The sequence below is a fragment of the Bufo bufo genome, chromosome 10, assembly GCF_905171765.1.
Source record: "Bufo bufo chromosome 10, aBufBuf1.1, whole genome shotgun sequence".
Lineage (NCBI taxonomy): Eukaryota > Metazoa > Chordata > Amphibia > Anura > Bufonidae > Bufo > Bufo bufo.
This window is the reverse complement of record NC_053398.1, coordinates 97,604,721-97,624,342: the sequence shown is the minus strand read 5'-3', so window position 1 is coordinate 97,624,342 and position 19,622 is coordinate 97,604,721. Positions and strand designations below refer to the sequence as shown.

The 19,622-nt window shown below is 45.8% G+C and overlaps 1 protein-coding gene across 8 annotated transcripts in view; it reads right to left on the bottom strand.

Moving 5' to 3' along the window:
* The window catches only part of LOC120980142 (transmembrane protein 272-like), an 89,539-nt gene extending 80,823 nt beyond the window's left edge, over positions 1–8,716 (bottom strand). The window contains exons 1-3 of one of the 8 annotated variants that reach the window (XM_040409039.1): positions 8,687–8,716; positions 7,127–7,192; positions 6,776–6,809 (exon numbers count right to left, since the gene is read on the bottom strand). In XM_040409039.1, coding sequence (XP_040264973.1) covers positions 6,776–6,809; positions 7,127–7,135 — 43 coding nt within the window. In that variant the 5' untranslated portion in view covers positions 7,136–7,192; positions 8,687–8,716. The other 7 variants (XM_040409033.1, XM_040409031.1, XM_040409032.1 and 4 more) reach the window with 7 other exon arrangements.
* Between the last annotated feature and the right edge of the window lie 10,906 nt (positions 8,717–19,622).

The window sequence follows — 19,622 nt, the reverse complement described above, 5'->3', positions numbered from 1 at the left end:
TTGTGTGGAGACAAAAATTCTGCTGCACTAAAAATTCCCAAGAGCACAGTGGCCTCCATAATTCTTAAAGGGAAGAAGTTTAGAACAACCATTACTCTTCCAAGATCTGGCCACCCCACCAAACTAAGTAATCAGGGGAGAAGTGCCTTGGTAAGAGAGGTGGCCAAGAACCCAATAGTTACTCTTGGCTGAGCTCCAAAGATCTTGTGTGAAGATGGGAGAAACTTCAAGAGGGTCAAGCCTCTCCTCAGTCGGCAGAAAGGAATGCCAGAAAGTCCCCAAATTAAGGTCTTCAAACCTTATGGCATCAAACCTAAGACTAGAGGCTGTAATCACTGCCAAAGGTGCTTCAACTAAGTCCTGAGTAAAGGGTATGAATAAAAATTTGCAAAGATTTCAAACATTCTGTTTTCACTTTCTCATTATGGGATATTGATGTTGAAAACTTTCTTATTTTTATTTTAGCACAAGGCCGCAACATAACAAAATGTTCATAAAGAAAAAGGGTCTGAAGACTTTACAAATGCATTGTATATATATTATTGTAAATATATATACTGTATATCAGGGGTGCACAATAGTGTTGGGCTCGAGTCTCCTCCCCGCATGTTTATTGGCTGCTACGCAGTACTGGTACTCACTGTAATGCCATAGCCATGTTGGTTACTGGCATTACAGTGATTGGCTGGCCGGAACGCGTCATCAGGTGTTATATAGCACCTGATGACACGTGGTTCGGCTCAGTCTTAGTCAGGGAGAGCTGCAGCAGAAGGGACAGATAGTGTAGGGATAGGAATTGTTATTTTTTAGGCAGGGTTTAGTCTTGAAAGGTGTTAGAGACCCAAAAGTCCTTTTAAGGACTATTGTTTTATCTGGCTGCAATATATATTATTAGCGCAACCTGGGCTAAATTGCATGCAATTGTTTGGCCGCTGCTGACAGTGACACAACCTCTGCTACATCTGTTGTGTTACATTTGCACATCCTAAATATCTCTGACATTCAGTGCAATTGTTTGACCAATGCTGACAGCGACATTACCTGCGCTACATCTCCTGTATAACGTTTGCACATCCTAAATATCAGTGACATTCAGTTTAATTTTTTCGCCGCTGGTGACTGTGACATTACCTGCACTACATCTCCTGTATATTGTTTGCACATCCTAAATATCAGTGACATTCAGTTTAATATTTTCACTGCTGGTGACAGAGACATTACCTGCGCTACATCTCCTGTATAACGTTTGCGAATCCTGAATATCTGTGACATTTAGTCTAATTTATTTCGCATGCACTTACAAAACCTGCGCTACCGTACGTGTGATATACTTACAAGCATATATACCATTTAATATGCTCAAGGCGAGCAGTAAGGGACGAGTAAATGGGCGTGCTGCTGATGGTGCACGCAGAGGCCGTGGCTCTGGGCGCGGTAAAACTGTGCCTGCTGCCAGAGCACAAGAAACACACTCATCCACGATACCTAGCTTCATGTCCCAGTTTGCAGTGCGGCGCAGGACACCACTCTCAAAGTCACACCAGTGAGACCAGGTGGTCGGTTGGGTTGCAGCAGATAATGCTTCCAGTCGGTTATGCACCACCCTGTCTTCCACAAAGTCCAGTCTCATTAGTCAAGAGTCTGGTCAACAGAATCCGCACTCTGATCCTCCTTCCTCCCGCCTCCCAAACAAGTGATCCCACACTCGTATATTCTGAGGAGCTGTTTTCATCGCCATTCCTTGATTTGGCCCTCTCGCCAAGCCCGCTTGAATAGGGACATAAGGAGATCTTGTGCACTGATTCCCAAACTCTTGAGCATCCACAGTCAGAAGAAGATGACGGTGGGGAACAGCAATTAGTGTTTCACATGGCGGATGATGATGATGAGACACAGTTGCCAATAAGTCAACCGCAATTAGTGTCTCAAGAGGTTCATGATGAGGATGAGACACAGTTGTCAATAAGTGAGGTTCTTGCTAGGTCAACAAGTCAGGAGGATGACCAGAGTGAGGAAGGGGAAGAGGAGGTGCTGGACGATGAAATCACTGACCAAACCTGGGAAGTTGGCAAGCCTAGCGAGGACAGCAGTACAGAGGGGGAGGAATCCTCAGCACCGCAACAGGCTGGAAGAGGCAGTGGGGTGGCAAAATGGAGAAGGCGGGCCACACCAAACAGGCCCATAACTGTTCCCCGGAGCACCCCCTTGCAACAATCTCCCTTGCCAAGGGGTAGGTGTTCAACAGTCTGGCGCTTTTTTGAGGAAAGTGCGGACGATAAAAGAATTGTCATTTGTAATCTGTGCCGTACAAAAATGAGCAGGGGCGTGAACACTAGCAACTTCACCAACACCACCAGCATGATCCGCTACATGGCATCAAAGCACCCCAAAAGGTGGGCCGAACGCCTGGGTCCACAATCAGTGTCTTCGGGTCACACCACTGCCTCCTCTTCCCCTGTGTTACGTGCTGGCCAATCCCCTGTCCAAGACGCAGGCACGGATGCCTCCTGCCCTGTGCCTGGCAGCGTACAGAAGTCCATACCCCAGGCCTTTGTATGAAAGCACAAATACCCAGCCACCCACCCACAGGCCATAGCACTAAATGCACACCTTTCCAAATTGCTGGCCCTGGAAATGTTGCCATTTAGGCTTGTGGACACAGAGGCTTTCTGCAACCTGATGGCGGTGGCCGTCCCGTATTACTCTGTCCCCAGCCGCCAAAAGTTTTTGAGGCGTGCAGTCCCAGCATTACATCAGCATGTGTCCCATAACATCACCCGTGCCCTGACCAACACAGTTATTGGAAAGGTCCACTTAATGACTGACACATGGACAAGTGCTTTTGGCCAAGGATGCTACATTTCCCTGACGGCACACTGGGTGAACATTGTGGAGGCCGGGAGCGAGTCGTACCCTGGGATGGCACAGGTGCTACTGATGCCAAGGATTGCGGGCCCTATTTCCATCAGGATTTCCGCCACCACCTACATTAGTGGCTGCATCCCCCCCTTCTCCTCCTCCACTTCCTCCTTCACCTCCACCTCTGAATTCTCATCTTGCAGCACCAGTCAGCCATCAGTCAGTAGCTGGAAGCAGTGTAGCACTGTAGTGGGGAAGTGGCAACAGGCAGTTCTGAAATGAATTTGCTTAGGTGACAAACAGCACTCCGCCGCAGAGATGTGGCAGGGAAAAAGGGACCAGACTGAGCTGTGGCTCTCACAACTCAACCTACAACCAGGCATGGTTGTGTCTGATAATGGCCGTAACTTGGTGGCGGCTTTGGAGCTCGGCAAGCTCACACACATACCATGCCTAGCCCACGTGTTCAACTTAGTGGTTCAGCAGTGGAGCACGTGCTGGAACTCCATGTTCCACATGTTGGCCAGGGTTTGTGAGCAGCAGAGGGCAGTAGTAGAATACCAGCTGCAACATGGTCGTCTCCTTACCAGTCAGCTTCCGCTCTTCACAAGCAACAAGTGGGCATGGATGTCTGACCTCTGTGAGGTATTACGCAACTTTGAAGAATCAACACAGATGGTGAGTGGCGATAACGCTATTATCAGCGTCACCATCCCACTTCTGTGTCTACTGAAACGCTCGCTGCACACAATGAAGGCGGACGCTTTGCATGTGGAAGAGGTGGAAATGGGGGAAGACATTACACAGGGTGATAGCCAGACCACCATCAGTTCGTCTTCTCAGCGCGAATTGGATGATGATGAGGAGCAAGAGTCAGTTGCCTCCGCTACAGAGGGTAGTACCCACAGCAGGTTTATTCCATCTGTTCAGCGTGGATGGGCCGAAGAGGAGGAAGAGGATTAGGAGATTGAGAGTAATCCTCCTGATGAGGACAGCGAAGTCTTGTCTGTTGGGACTTTGGCACACATGGCTGACTTTATGTTATGCTGCCTTTCCTGTGACCCTCGCTTTATACGCATTTTGGCCAACACGAATTACTGGTTGTTCACCCTTCTTGACCCCCGCTACAAAGAGAACTTCTCATCTCTCATTCCTTTGGTGGAGAGGACGAGCAAAATGGTGCAATACCAGAAGGTCCTTGTGGAAAAATTGCTCCAAAAATTTCCAGCTGACTACGCTGGCGGCAGAGTACGTAGTTCCTTGGGCAACCGAGGAGGGGAGATGAGGGGAACACACAGCAGTTCGAACAGAGGCAGGGCAACACTCTCCAAGGCCTGGGACAGTTTCATGACACCCCGCCAGCACCCTCACCCTGATGCGCGGCCTAGTGTCACAAGGAGGGAAAAGTTTTGGAAGATGGTGAAGGAGTACGTAGCAGACCGTGTCAGCGTCCTCAGTGATCCCTCTGTGCCTTACAACTATTGGGTGTCCAAGCTGGACACGTGGCATGAACTGGCGCTCTACGCCTTGGCCTGCCCTGCCACCAGCCTTTTGTCAGAGCAGGTATTTAGTGCTGCTGGGGTCCTAATAACTGATAAGCGCATCCGCCTGCCAACTGAAAATGCTGACAGGTTGACTCTTATCAAAATGAACAAGACCTGGATTTCCCCTGACTTCTCTACTCCACCAGAGGAAAGCGGCTAAACATAAAGGCACTTTAAATGTGGCTTTTATGGTGTATTGAATACACTGTATTCCCATGCACCCCTTCCACCACAAAAAAGGGTATATGGTTCAATCTCCCTTTTCTCGTCCTCCTCCTCCATCATATCAACATGCTTATTAGGCTGCCTTCACTCCTAATGTTTTAGAGGGTCAGCTTAGCAGCACACCCTCACCCCTAATGTTTTAGTGGGTCACCAGCAGGCCCTCGCCCATAATGTTTTAGATGGTCAGATAAGCAGCAGACCCTCACCCCTAAAGTTTTAGATGGTCAGATCAGCAGCAGTCCCTCGCCCCTAATGTTTTAGAGAGTCAGCTCAGCAGCAGGCCCTCTCCCCTAATGTTTTAGAGGGTCAGCTCAGCAGCAGACCCTCACCCCTAATGTTTTAAAGGGTCACCAGCAGGCCCTCAGCCATAATGTTTTAGATGGTCAGATCAGCAGCAGGCTGTCATACCTAATGTTTTAGATGGTCAGATCAGCAGCAGGCCCTCGCCCCTAATGTTTTAGATGGTCAGCTCAACAGCAGATCCTCACCCCTAATGTTTTAGATGGTCAGATCAGCAGCAGTCCCTTGCCCCTAATGTTTTAAAGGGTCACCAGCAGGCCCTTGCTCGTAATGTTTTTGAGGGTCACCAGCAGGCCATCAATCATAATTTTTCAAGGGTGTATGATGCCCTTCTTTATGTGTAATAAAGGGTGTATTGGAGTTCCGGTTCCTTGTAATTTTTGGCAGCCCTTTCACTTAGTGCATAGGCTTTATGAGTGTAGGAGTCCCACTACCTGAACAATTGTACCACAATGTGAATGAGGCCCTCCTTTATGTGATATACAGGTTGTATCGGAGTGCCTCTTCCTTGTAATTTTTGGCAGCACATGTACTTTATATACAAGTAAATATACAGTAAAGAACATTTCCTAACAATTTTTCCTCTAAAATCGATTTTATCATTGTTGCTTTGGTGCTGTGCTGGTGGGTTGGTGGGGCCCTGTGCCAGGGTGGCTTTGCCAGACAGCAAGGGTGCTGTTTGGCTGCTGGGTCCCGCTGCCTGCTGGTGCGGTGCTGCGGCGTTGGTGGTCACCGTGCAGCGCTGCGCCAAATTTAAAATAGGATCCCATTCAAAGAGGCAACCTTGTTGCGGTGAGTGGGCCTATGCTTTTTGATCAAATTGTATACTAATACCTCATGTACAGCATGCAGCATAGGGGTAGGTATACTTTCAATTGCGCTGAGAAGCGATGTTAATTATGCTGAGAAGCAGTTATTGGATAAAAGCATAGTATTAAAGGGAGTCTGTCACCTCCATATGGCCATATACAGTGATTACATTGCCCTATAGCACACCTATACGTGAATGTTATGGTACCTTTGTCTTTGTCTTTAGACTTGCAGAAGCTGGAAAAACGAACTTTGATTGATATGCAAATAGGCACTCGCAAGTGCCCAGGGGCGGCGTTCACTGTGTTGGTGCCCAGGCTGCCCTGCCTTTTTTCATTGTTCCCCCGCCCCTGCCTCTGCATATGACCGCCCTCCTATTCGTCAGAAGATTTCCCCTGACGAAGCCATTCGGCGAAACGCGTAGGGTAAGTGTGAGGGACACTGTATGGGTTATGTGACTGTTAATATGTTTGTACAATTGAATATGCTATTATATGTGGTTCCTGGTCTACCTGAGGCACTATTGCTATGTACTTTACTAGGCTCTTTGCCTGTGTGTGGAAACCTGCTGTAGTATCTATTTCCTTCATATTCTGTTACTAACTTGGGGCAACGTTTACACTTGTGTATTTATGTATTTAATTACAGTTGCTGCTCCCCCTATATGTATTAACCTTTATCGGTCCCTTTTCCCTGTGTTCCTCTTTTTTACCTGTTTTACTCCATCCAATGATGTAAGACTCCATTATATGTGTTTTATTGTGTTGTTCTAATAAAGTATATATTTTTTGCTTACATATGGTCGCTTCTTCTTTGGTGATCTGGGTATGCATATAGTGTTATAGGTTGTAGTGTGAAAGTAGCCTAACCACAATTCTTTCATTTGGTTTGCGATTTCTGTAGCTGCACAATACACTGGAGAATGACAAGGCTTGCTGTATTTAACACATCATTGCACTTCTACATGGTACAAGGAGAACATCTAGCAAGGTCAAAGCTCACAGAGTGCAATGCTAGAAGAATTGTTAGTTACTTACCAGTGAAGAGATCTGGCTTGCAGCATACCTTGTTCTGAAAGACAAAATAAAACATCAGATTTCCAGATTCCAGTCATCACTGGGAAGCCTAGGAAGATTGCTTTTTTCTAACTGTGACTTTCTATATGATTATGAAAGCAACAGGTGTGAGACTGTGAAGACTTGGAACTGATCATTCAGTGACAAGCTGTGGCATTCCACCACTGCCAGTCCTCCGAGACTGGAAGTCCATACAAATGACTTACTGATGATGATATTGTCCAAGAACAAAGCTTATGTTAAGGCTTGGAAATATGTACTTTTCAGTTGCCGATTCCTTTGCATCCCCCTAAAAGTCATGCAGATTCTTACCCCTGCCATTTCTGGTCACGTTGATGTTCCAGTCTTGTCAATGATCACCCAGATCAAAGTGATGATCTATAAAAAAAAAAACATGGAGACACAACAAGTTATTTCAGTAACCTCGAGTATAACAATGGGAACACCGATTCAGCTACGTCTTATATCAGATATAGTGACAAGTGTCATGTTGATGCTGAAATATGGAGGCAAATAGATGTATTCTATCAAATCATATTCAGTGGGAGTAAATAAGGATATATGAAGAATCCCTCGACTCATCCATATAGTCAGAATCATTCCCAAGACTTATGTACACAATCCTTTTATAGAAGCATCATTATCTTGTCTGGTGTCTCCTTCTTCTGTCTCTTGTGCTATTATCTCACTTTCTTGTATAAATCTTATCCTCTTAGAATTCCCCCTTTTCCTCTCCACATTCAGTGTTACGTTCAGCCACCCTCATCCCCTTTCTGTCTGCTTCACTGAAAAACAATTCTGCAGCGGAGATTTCTTGAGCAAATCCAAAAGGTGTCAGTCCTGCCCTGTTGCTTGCCCTCACAAGCCTCACTCCCCCTCCTACTCGAATCCCTTTCCCACCAGCCTCCTTTTCCCACCCCTGGAATCGAAGTAGTGTATCTTTGAGTGCGTTGAAATGTCTTCTTCCCATAGCAACAGCAGAGAATATGAGCTGAACAGTGGAGCAACACCTCCTCCTTCTCAATGAATTGCCCTCCCTCCATAAGAAAGGACCTCTCTCTCCTATCCATCTACCTATCTTTCTGTCTGTCTGTCTATCCGTCTGTCTGCCTATTTTCATTCTTCCTTTGCCTGTACCTGTGCACTGCAGCTATACAATAAACAGAAATACTGTGCATCCATTCTTACTCCTTTTCCTGCCTGTTGATTGTTTCTATGACTAACCCTCTCTGGTAATACGTGCTAAAGCTTTGCAGATTAAATATTCTGAACAAGCTCTACTCTAGACAGTGTACGACAATAAAAAAAAGAGAGACAAAATACTCACCTCTAATGTACGATAGCCGGTGTGGTAATGTGGGTTATGTTACAGTTGTATTTCTTTGTGACTACCCTCTGGGAGTACAGAGATCATAGTTACACAATTCTGCAGTCACATTTCCTGCCAATATTAGGAAATTTAACCCCTTACATAGCACTATGTAAATACTGCAAATAAATCGAATATACCAATAGATACATAATACAAGATGAAATAGTCAGCTCACCGTCCGCTGCTCTGGAACCCCTGGAGTAAGGTAGGATTCAGCTGCAACAAACTTCCAGGTTATGATTAAGGCGCTCAGCCGAAATGCGTAAACTGTATGACTGCACTGCTTTAGGCATGTCACTATACATGTGCAATGAGCAGGACACTGGGTCAGTGGGTCAGCTATGCAGTGGGTCAGTTTATATGTGTAGAAGTTTGTGATGCCAGTTGCAGATTGCGCAGGTACTGTAGCAGGGCCCTTTAAGATGTTATGAGCTCACGTACCAGGTGAGGAATGCCAGAGGGGGATATGGTCTCTGTATTGTGTCAACGGTGTCTCCTACCTGTAGTACGGCTGGACTCCTGTATCCCGGCTCACATGCAACAAAACTGAGTGTGGTTAATAGGAGTAATTGAGGAATGATGGAAATCCACACAGATAATAGGGTCCAACTTGTCTTTACTTGGTGGTATGATATGCAGCTTTTGATCCATACAATGTACAGCAATAGTCTAGGGTCCCAGCAGGTTTTGTCAATATGTGGCAGGAATTTATATGTATTCTGCATCTGATCATACGCCTATTAGAATCTGGCAGGTATCTATCTTCTGCTCTGTCTGAGGTCTGCTTAGTTTGGGTCTGACTAGCTGGTGAGGTAATTATCTTCTCTTTGTCTTAGGATCTTTACTTACAGGACTGCTCGCAGGGTATGATGGTGGCTTCCTGGAGATCTGATAGTTCTGTGAAAGGCTGCTTTCTTGGTCTACCAGCTAAGGTAAGGGACTCAGGCTGGGAAGGTTGATCTTGGGCCTCAGCAGAGGCTTGAATCCTTAGTTGGGATCCCTGTTTCTGGGAGCTCATACTAACACAGCCTACCCCAGCAGGGGGTGGCTCACACACTGACTAACTTCCTTCTCCTCCTCATAAAGCATGGCATGGGACATCCCACTTCTGCTCATGTAGGGGAGACTAGACTGGAATGGTCTGTTCCAGGCTAGAAGCTAACTCTGACCTGCTGCATACTGCTGGTGTAGGCCGGCATTGCTTAATGCGCATGCGCGATTCTCTTACATGATTGCGCTTTTGTCAGCAAGAAACACGGGATCGCGCAGCGAATCAGGAGGACGGCGCATGCGCAGGTTTCAGAAGCGCCGTCCCGGCGATTGAGCCGGCTGTCAGTTAAGGAGCATAGAGGAGGGGTTAGGGCAGGGGCGGTACGGCCAGAGGAGATGGAAGGGCTACCCCCTTGACTGGTTGCATGACTGTTGGAGCACAGAATGTAAAGTTTATAAGACGATTTTTTGAAGTATAAAGAGCCCAGGCAAGCGGCACTAACATGGATAACAACACACTCAAGATAATCTATAAGGTACTGTTGCTAGTTTATAAGGTGAAAATGAGGTGAAAGGTTCGCTTTAAGTGCAATCATTATGAACAGTGCATAAATTCACATTGTGGCATCTAGAAAGATACTACACACAATGGGCATGTTACTTAAACATTACATAACTGTAAACTGTTACAATAGTGCAAAAATTATTAAATAGTAAGAAATCACAAAGAGCTCAGGTATCACATTTGAGTCTTTTCTTTGGCACAAAGAGTTCAGGTATCACGTTTGAGTCTTTTCTTTGGGTGTAAGCTTTTATGTTACTGTAAAACATTTAATATAAAATAGTGCAAATTTATTAAGTGCAAGGATAGGCTCAACAATAACTTGAGTCCTTATTCCTGGAAGTGCTTGAAGTTGCAGAATCCTCTGGAAATGGATAAAGGTTCTTTGCAATCCACAGGGCAAAAGTTATTTGTAATCCAAAGGGTTAAAAGTTAATGGCAGCAACAGGCTATCAAGTAACCTGAGAAAGGGGATAAAACTTTTAACTTGGAAATGAGGGGTTAAGTGCTGATGGGGGGAGTCGTAACTGGCATGACCATCTGGATGAGGACAAAACAATGGCAACCTAGAACAAAAGGTTAGAACACACAACATGCCAACAGGTCCTCACCCGTCAGGTAGCAGTCCACGGAGTGGCTCCCAAAACAATGTCACTTGTTAATTATTTTCTTATAGTGGGGACACCTTACAGGTAGGGGTCCAGCTCCTTGTCAATACTGGAGCTGCTAAAATGCATAAGAGGGTGCTCTAGCCTCTGCTGGTAGCTGAGGGTAGTGTTGGTAGTGGTGCGCCACTGCCCTCTACCGGTTGCTGTAGGGGTTGGCTGTGCAGACAGCCTGGAAACCGCTGCAGTAGGTTGCTGCAGACCGGAATCCACAGCCGGTGCAGGAATTGGCAGAACCTCTGGCTGCATGGGTGCAGGGAGAGCTGGAGCAGCTTGCTGGGGCTGCTTCCAGGGCAGCATGTAGGTGGGCATGAAACACGGTTGCACCTTGGGGTTGAATGTCAACACACTGTTATTTATTTATCCTACCCTCAGGGTTGGTGGTGGTGACAGGTCTGGAATGAGAGGCGCAGGTGCAGGTGGTGACCTTTCTTTAAACTGTAGACGGCCATCCGGTGCTTCTTGCAGACATCTGGTCCTGCCCGCAGAGTCTGGATCCTCCTGCCAGGTCTCTGGGGTAATGGCAGGAGAAAGTGGCTTCTGTAGCAAGGTGACTCCAGCGGCAAAGAGTCCTTGCATTGACCGCATCGGGGTGTTCTCTATTTGGTCTCCAGAGTACAGGTTATGCCGAGCCTGGGGCAAGTAGTGTCGCTTGACAGACCTCCAGACAGCTCTGTGCCGGAGTGGCTATCTTGGACAAATCCGACACCACGTTCCACAGAGAACCACAGGATGGTTCCGGTTCTTCTGTTAAGCTTGGGGTCTCTGGCCTGGGGGTTGTCAATTACTTGTTTCACCCATTCCTCAACCGCGGATTTGTATTCCCATGCGGTCTGGGCAAAGGCCGTGATTTCATGTGGTACTTTAGGGTTGAGGCTGCGGAGCTTCTCATAGCTGGGCGGCGGAGTGGAATCTCCAGCCGCCTCTGCCGCATCAGTTGGCGGTAGTGACGTGGTAGGCCTAAGGTTAATGGCCGGTGCTGGGGTTTCGGGACGTGGCGGATGGATGGACGCGGACCGGGCCTGGGCCTCAGGGAGCGTGGCAGCTCCTACCTGAAGTTGCGGCGGGGCGGCAGGTTCCGGTGCCTCCTGGTGATATTCGGGAAACTCTGGCGCCATCTGGGTGACGTCCTCCGTGGAAGCAGGTTGTGCGTCTGTGCCCATCTGGGGTGGTGCTCGGTCTTCTGTGGGAGCGCTTGATGTAGCGGAGGGATCCACAGCCTCCGGGAACTTGATCAGATCAGAGTTCTTGGCAGCAGGAGCCGGGACTTCAGCAGCGGTCTCCTCCGGAATGCTGGGCAAGGTGAGCAGTGCTTCGGCCTTGGCCAGGGAGGAATCCACAGCCTCCAGCATGGTAGCAAATACTGAGGGTCCACCTTTCTTCAATATTTGGGAGACATGGATCTTCGGTGGGTGCTCCTCATAGACGGCTTCACCACAAATCACCATCTGGTTCCATTTAGACTGGGGAAACGCCATCTTGGCCTCTTCCTCCTTCTGACAAATAGCAAGTTCTGAGGGTGCAGCCCAGGGGGCGGAGACTTTATCACCTCAGTCCACAATAGAAAGTTAATGGTGGGCAGTCTCGATTTTTCCCGCTCCTGAAGGGGCGTATTTGACATCTTCGCGCCTTTCTTGAGGGGGTGTTGCTAGTTTTTCCCGCTTCTGGGGGGCGTAGACAGCATTTTCGCGCTCTTAAGAGGGCGTTCCTTTGTTTCTTTGTCTTTGAGCATGAAGATGAGGCGCCATTTTTAACGAATATGGCGAATTCCACAATATCGAATTAACACTTTGAATATGGTAGCGCACGTCCAGCGCTTTCTTGGCACAGCAATACAAAGTTCAAGTCCCAAAGTGGGACAAAAAATTAAGTGAAAAAAAAAGTTGAAAAAATAAAGTTTTTCCCCAAAAAAAATTAAAGTTTCAAGTGAAAATAAACAAAAACGTAATTTTCCCCAAATAAAGTAAAAAAAAATAGGTAAAAAATAGGGGGGGGGAGAAAAGTATACATATTAGGTATCGCCGCGTCCGTATCGACCAGCTCTATAAACATATCCCATGACCTAACCCCTCAGATGAATACCGTAAAAAATAAAAACTGTGCTAAATAAACCATTTTTTTGTCACCTTACATCACAAAAAGTACAACAGCAAGCGATCAAAAAGGCGTTTGCCCACCAAAATAGTACAAATCTAACCTTCACCTCATCCCGCAAAAAATGAGCCCCTACCTGAGACAATCGCCCAAAAAATAAAAAAACTATGGCTCAGAATATGGAGACACCAAAACATCATTATTTTTTTTTGAAAAAAAGCTGTTATTGTGTAAAACTTACATAAATAAAAAAAAAGTATACATATTTGGCATCGACGCGTTTGGATCGACCCGCTCTATAAAAATATCACATGACCTAACCTCTCAGATGAACACCATAAAAAATAAAAACTGTGCTAAATAAACAATTTTTTGTCATCTTACATCACAAAAAGTGTAATAGCAAGCGATCAAAAAGTCATATGCACCCCAAAATAGTGCAAATAAAACCTTCATCTCATCCTGCAAAAATCATACCCTACCCAAGGTGATCGCCCAAAAACTGAAAAAATTATGGCTCTCAGACTATGGAAACACTAAAACATCATTTTTTTGGTTTGAAAAAAGCTGTTATTGTGTAAAACTTACGTAAATAAAAGAAAAGTATACATATTAGGTATCGGCGCATCCGTGACAACCTGGTCTATAAAAATATTACATGATCTAACCTGTCAGATGAATGTTGTAAATAACAAAAAATAAAAACAGTGCCAAAACAGCTATTTCTTGTTATCTTGCCTCACAAAAAGTGTAATATAGAGCAACCAAAAATCATATGTACCCTAAACTAGTACCAACAATACTGCCACCCTATCCCATAGTTTCTAAAATGGGGCCACTTTTTTGGTGTTTCTACTCTAGGGGTGCATCAGGAGGGCTTCAAATGGGACATGGTGTCAAAAAAAACAGTCCAGCAAAATCTGCCTTCAAAAACCGTATGACATTCCTTTCCTTCTGTGCCCTGCTGTGTGCCCGTACAGCTGTTTACGACCACATATGGGGTGTTTCTGTAAACTACAGAATCAGGGCCATAAATATTGAGTTTTGTTTGGCTGTTAACCCTTGCTTTGTAACCGTAAAAAAATTATTAAAATGGAAAATCTGCCAAAAAAGTGACATTTTGAAATTGGATCTCTTTTTTCCATTAATTCTTGTGGAACACCTAAAGGGTTAACGACGTTTGTAAAATCAGTTTTGAATACCTTGAGGGGTGTAGTTTCTTAGATGGGGTCACTTATATGGAGTTTCTACTCTAGGGGTGCATCAGGGGGCTTCAAATGGGACATGGTGTCAAAAAAAACAGTCCAGCAAAACCTGCCTTCCAAAAACCGTATGGCATTCCTTTCCTTCTGCGCCCTGCCGTGTGCCCGTACAGCGGTTTACGACCACATATGGGGTGTTTCTGAAAACTACAGAATTAGGACCTTAAATATTGGAGTTTGGTTTGGCTGTTAACCCTTGCTTTATAACTGGAAAAAAATTATTAAAATGGAAAATCTGCCAAAAAATTAAAATTTTGAAATTGTATCTCTATTTTCCATTAATTCTTGTGGAACACCTAGAGGGTTAACAAAGTTTGTAAAATCAGTTTTGAATACCTTGAGGGGTGTAGTTTATAGAATGGGGTCATTGGGTGGTTTCTATTATGTAAGCCTCGCAAAGTGACTTCAGACCTGAACTGGTCCCCAAAAATTATTTTTGGAGGTATTAGTATGTATTATAGAAGTAGAGAAATTGAAACTTGGAAATTTGCAATTTTTTACAAATTTTTTGTAAATTTGGTATTTTTTTTATAAATAAAAATGATTTTTTTTAACTTCATTTTACCAGTGTCATAAAGTACAATATGTGACGAAAAAACAATCTCAGAATGGCCTGGATAAGTCAAAGCGTTTTAAAGTTATCAGCACTTAAAGTGACACTGGTCAGATTTGCAAAAAATGGCCCAGTCCTTAAGGTGAAATAGGGCTGAGTCCTTAAGGGGTTAAAGGTCAATGTTAGAGCCAAAAAGAAGCGCACTCCTTTTACACCGTCATCAGACGATTCCACATAGATGTCTACAGAACCTGTTCTATTTAACGCGTATACAAGTAGAGCCCCCCTGACAGAGTGGAGAGGGTGTCAGCACCTTCCTCTGATCCGTCAGAACAATAACCACTAAAAATGGATCCTGCCTGTGGAGCATCTGCCTTCACTCGGTCAGCATTTGGTCAGTAATCCATCAGTATTGCTAATGCCAAAAAAACAGGAGTGGATCCAAAACAGAGATGACACGTGAACGGAATATTTGCAAGTCTTTTGTGTTTTGTACCCACTCCTGCTTTTGGCTACCAAATCACAAGCCAATTCTGATGGGACCATACAGGCCTTACAGCTGCTACACAGACAGGATCTACTGTATGTCTCATTTTACCTTCCTTCTGACAGATCAGAGCAAGGGTTAAATAAATTATGATGTCAGCCAAGCCAAAAAGGCTAAATAGTGGCCCAGTCATGAAGTAGGAAGGGTGGGAACAGCATTAGAAGTCCACAGAGTGGTCCTATGACATAGTGGTGAGGTGAAAGCAGCATGAAGAGACCACAGAGTGGCCCAATCACAGAGTCTGTAGGTGGCAGCAGCATCCGGAGGCCACAGAGTGGCAAGGTGACATAGTGGTGAGGTGAAAGCAGCATGATGAGAGCACAGAGTGGCCAAATCACAGAGTCTGTAGGTGGAGGCAGCATCAGGAGGCCGCAGAGTGGCACAATGACATAGTGTGGAAGTGGCGTCAGCATTAGGAGGCCACAGAGTGCCAAGGTGACATAGTGTGGAGGTGTCAGCAGCATGAGGAGACCACAGAGTGACAAGGTGACATAGTGGTAAGGTGGAAGCAGCATGAGGAGACCACAGAGTGGCAAGATGACATAGTGGTGAGGTGGAAGCAGCATGAGGAGACCACAGAGTGGCAAGGTGACATAGTGGTGAGGTGGAAGCAGCATCAGGAGACCACAGAGTGGCAAGGTGACATAGTGGTGAGGTGGAAGCAGCTTGAGGAGACCACAGAGTGGCAAGGTGACATAGTGGTGAGGTGGAAGCAGCATGAGGAGACCACAGAGTGTCAAGATGAAATAGTGGTGAGGTGGAAGCAGCATGAGGAGACCACATAGTGGCAAGGTGACATAGTGGTGAGGTGGAAACAGCATGAGGAGACCACAGAGTGGCAAGGTGACATAGTGGTGAGGCGGAAACAGCATGAGGAGACCGCAGAGTGCCAAGGTGATATAGTGGTGAGGTGAAAGCAGAATTAGGAGACCACAGAGTGGCACAATGACAGAGAGTGAATGTGGCAGCAGCATCAGAAGGCCACAGAGTGGCAAGGTGACATAGTGTGGAGGTGGCAGCAGCATCAGGAGGCCACAGAGTGGCAAGGTGACATAGTGTCGATATTGTGGCAGCATCAGGAGGCCACAGAGTGCCAAGGTGACATAGTGTGGAGGTGTCAGCAGCATCCGGAGGCCACAGAGTGGCAAGGTGACATAGTGGTGAGGTGGAAGCAGCATCAGGAGACCACAGAGTGGCCAATCACAGAGTCTGTAGGTGGCGGCAGCATCAGGAGGCCACAGAGTGGCACAATGACATAGTGTGGAGGTGGCGGCAGCATCAGAAGGCCACAGAGTGGCAAGGTGACATAGTGTGGAGGTGTCAGCAGCATGAGGAGACCACAGAGTGGCAAGGTGACATAGTGGTGAGGTGTCAGCAGCATGAGGAGACCACAGAGTGGCAAGGTGATATAGTGGTGAGGTGGAAGCAGCATGAGGAGACCATAGAGTGGCAAGGTGATATAGTGGTGAGGTGGAAGCAGCATGAGGACACCATAGAGTGGCCGAATCACAGAGTCTGCAAGTGGCGGCCGCATCAGGAGACTGCAAAGTGGCACATTGACAGAGTGTGGAGGTGGCAGCAGCATCATAAGACCACAGAGTGGCAAGGTGACATTGTGTGGAGGTGGCAGCAGCATCAGGAGGCCACAGATTGCCAAGGTGACATAGTGTGGAGGTGGGTGGCAATACCAGTACCCGCTGAAGATGGTGGGTGAAAGAAGGAGCACTTGGCATCAGATGTGTGGCATCAGGCGGGTGGCAGCGTCAGAATAGTAGCTGAGGCAGGTAGCCAGAAGAAACCAGTCTCTTTTGTCAAAGTGGACACCATGGATGATCTAGTCTAATGCATCAGGAATTGGTGGGTGGAAATCCTGGCTGATCCACGCCTGATTAATCTTGACAAAGGTCAGTCTCTCCACATTTTGGGTGGACAGGTGAGTTTTTGGCAGACCAGACCGCAGGGGCAGTATGTGAATGCACGGTGGGCTGATGGGGGTAGTAGTCGTACTCAAGGTTTTGCAGCTCCCTGGGCCGGCGTGCAGTGATGAGGAAGACAGCACTAGATCCCCCAGGGCACTCTCTATTGTAGGGAACACCAGCCAGATGGAAGTTGAGGTGCCCTTAATGGTAGTGGGTATGCCAAGGGTGCTTTGGTGGCTGGGCCCCTGTGTTGTTCATGATGCCAGCACTGGAAGAAGATAGAGTAGAATGATGAGAGAGGCAGTAGTTGAACCAAACAGGAACTTTACTTGTAAATTGTAGTCTTGCAATTAATATCGTCCAATGGCAGCACTTTGTCATAAATACAGATGGTAAAGCTGTAAATCCCAATAATAGGCTCAGTGAGGTGGTGTATTTAGGTTCCAGCTCAACTGTATAGAAGTGACGATCTTACTTGTACTTGGTTCCTGATCTTTTCAGCAATATTCAGTGCTTCAGTAATTCAGTAATTCAGCAACCCAAGGGCAGTCTCCCTCATGGTGTCCCGATCAGTGTGGGGGGAAAACTCCACACTGAACACAAAAGGGAAGGGGAACAGTAACTGGGCCTGTAAACTAGGGAAGAAACAGGTCACCTCCTAACCAACCCTAATCCGGGCCCTAACCATCTTTCTAGCTGCATTGAAGTGCACAGAGGTAAGAAGCAGTGTCTGATATTTGGGAACGTATATGAATGTACCGTATGTTTTTTAGATACAGTACAGACCAAAAGTTTGGACACACCTTCTCATTCAAAGAGTTTTCTTTATTTTCATGACTATGAAAATTGTAGATTCACACTGAAGGCATCAGAACTATGAATTAACACATGTGGAATTATATACAAAACAAACAAGTGTGAAACCACTGAAAATATGTCATATTGTAGGTTCTTCAAAGTAGCCGCCTTTTGCTTTGATTACTGCTTTGCACACTCTTGGCATTCTCTTGATGAGCTTCAAGAGGTAGTCCCCTGAAATGGTTTTCACTTCATAGGTGTGCCCTGTCAGGTTTAATAAGTGGGATTTCTTGCCTTATAAATGGGGTTGGGACCATCAGTTGCGTTGAGGAGAAGTCAGGTGGATACACAGCTGATAGTCCTACTGAATAGACTGTTAGAATTTGTATTATGGCAAGAAAAAAGCAGCTAAGTAAAGAAAAACGAGTGGCCATCATTACTTTAAGAAATGAAGGTCAGTCAGTCAGCCGAAAAATTGGGAAAACTTTGAAAGTAAGGGCTATTTGACCATGAAGGAGAGTGATGGGGTGCTGAGCCAGATGACCTGGCCTCCACAGTCACCGGACCTGAACCCAATCGAGATGGTTTGGGGTGAGCTGGACCGCAGAGTGAAGGCAAAAGGGCCAACAAGTGCTAAGCATCTCTGGGAACTCCTTCAAGACTGTTGGAAGACCATTTCAGGGGACTACCTCTTTAAGCTCATCAAGAGAATGCCAAGAGTGTGCAAAGCTGTAATCAAAGCAAAAGGTGGCTACTTTGAAGAACCTAGAATATGACATATTTTCAGTTGTTTCACACTTGTTTGTTTTGTATATAATTCCACATGTGTTAATTCATAGTTTTGATGCCTTCATAGTCATGAAAATAAAGAAAACTCTTTGAATGAGAAGGTGTGTCCAAACTTTTGGTCTGTACTGTATATCGAAGGCAATATAACATTGACCAAAAATAATCCACCAAGAAGGAGTTGGTGGAATGGAATAAAACTTTCTATGTGTGAATGTAATGATGATATATGTAAATGATTACAATATTAGGGGGAAAGGATACATTTATTGGGAAAATCTTTACTGTTCGCTGTGTGTGCGTGCTCTCACATAACCACTGCTCCCAACACCTGCTAAGAGCTAGGTCAGAACGGCCAAGATGGTGTGGGCAGTTTGTCAAAATGACCATCCTGCTTCTCTCAGACTAATAATTGCTCCCTCTCAAAAACTGTCAACTGGGCAAAAGCAGTGTGTCATAGAGGCATGTCTAGCAGTCAAAGACCTCCCACTAAGAAGAACACTACCCAAAAGTATCCTCTCAGACCCTTAATATAAGGCAGTGGGTGAGCACATTTAATCCCTGTTGTGGCAAAACCCAGTGTCTAATCAGACCACACCTTTAATCATTTACATATCAGCCTGAGACATAACTGCATGCCGAGTTTTGCAACAATCCGATATTTCCATCTGGGTGCATTAGTTGTTTTTGTCAATAAGCGTACATCAATGGTCTATTTATTTCTCAACCCAAGTTATGCATTTATTCAATTGGAATCAATTTTCAGAAATCCCTGTATATGCAGAAAATCACATCCAAAGCCCTTGTGACAGCCTCATTCTTAGCTATAGCAGTATCTGTATTTAGGGCCTGCATTGGGGGGGGGGGGGGGGACAGGGCAATTGCCCAGGACCCCCCTACATGACAGGAGAGGTCACTGGATGTAAGAGGTATGTGGTGCTGTATTCTCCTATATGTGGTGCTGACTCACTACTGTGACCTGCGTCTCATCTTCTCCTCCTTTTTTTAAAATTATAATTATATGCATTTTAAATTTGGCGACTAAAAATGTAATTTGGCTCCTAAACTTTTCAGTTTAGGAGCCAATGGCTCCTGTTTTTTTTTTTTTTTGTCTGGAGCACTGGTGTCATCCACAGGTTGCCCATAACAGTGTCATCCACAGGTCCCTCATAACAGTGTCATCCACAGATCCCCCATAACAGTGTGTCACCCACACGTTCCCCATTACAGTGTGTCAACCACAGCATTATCTCCATTCAC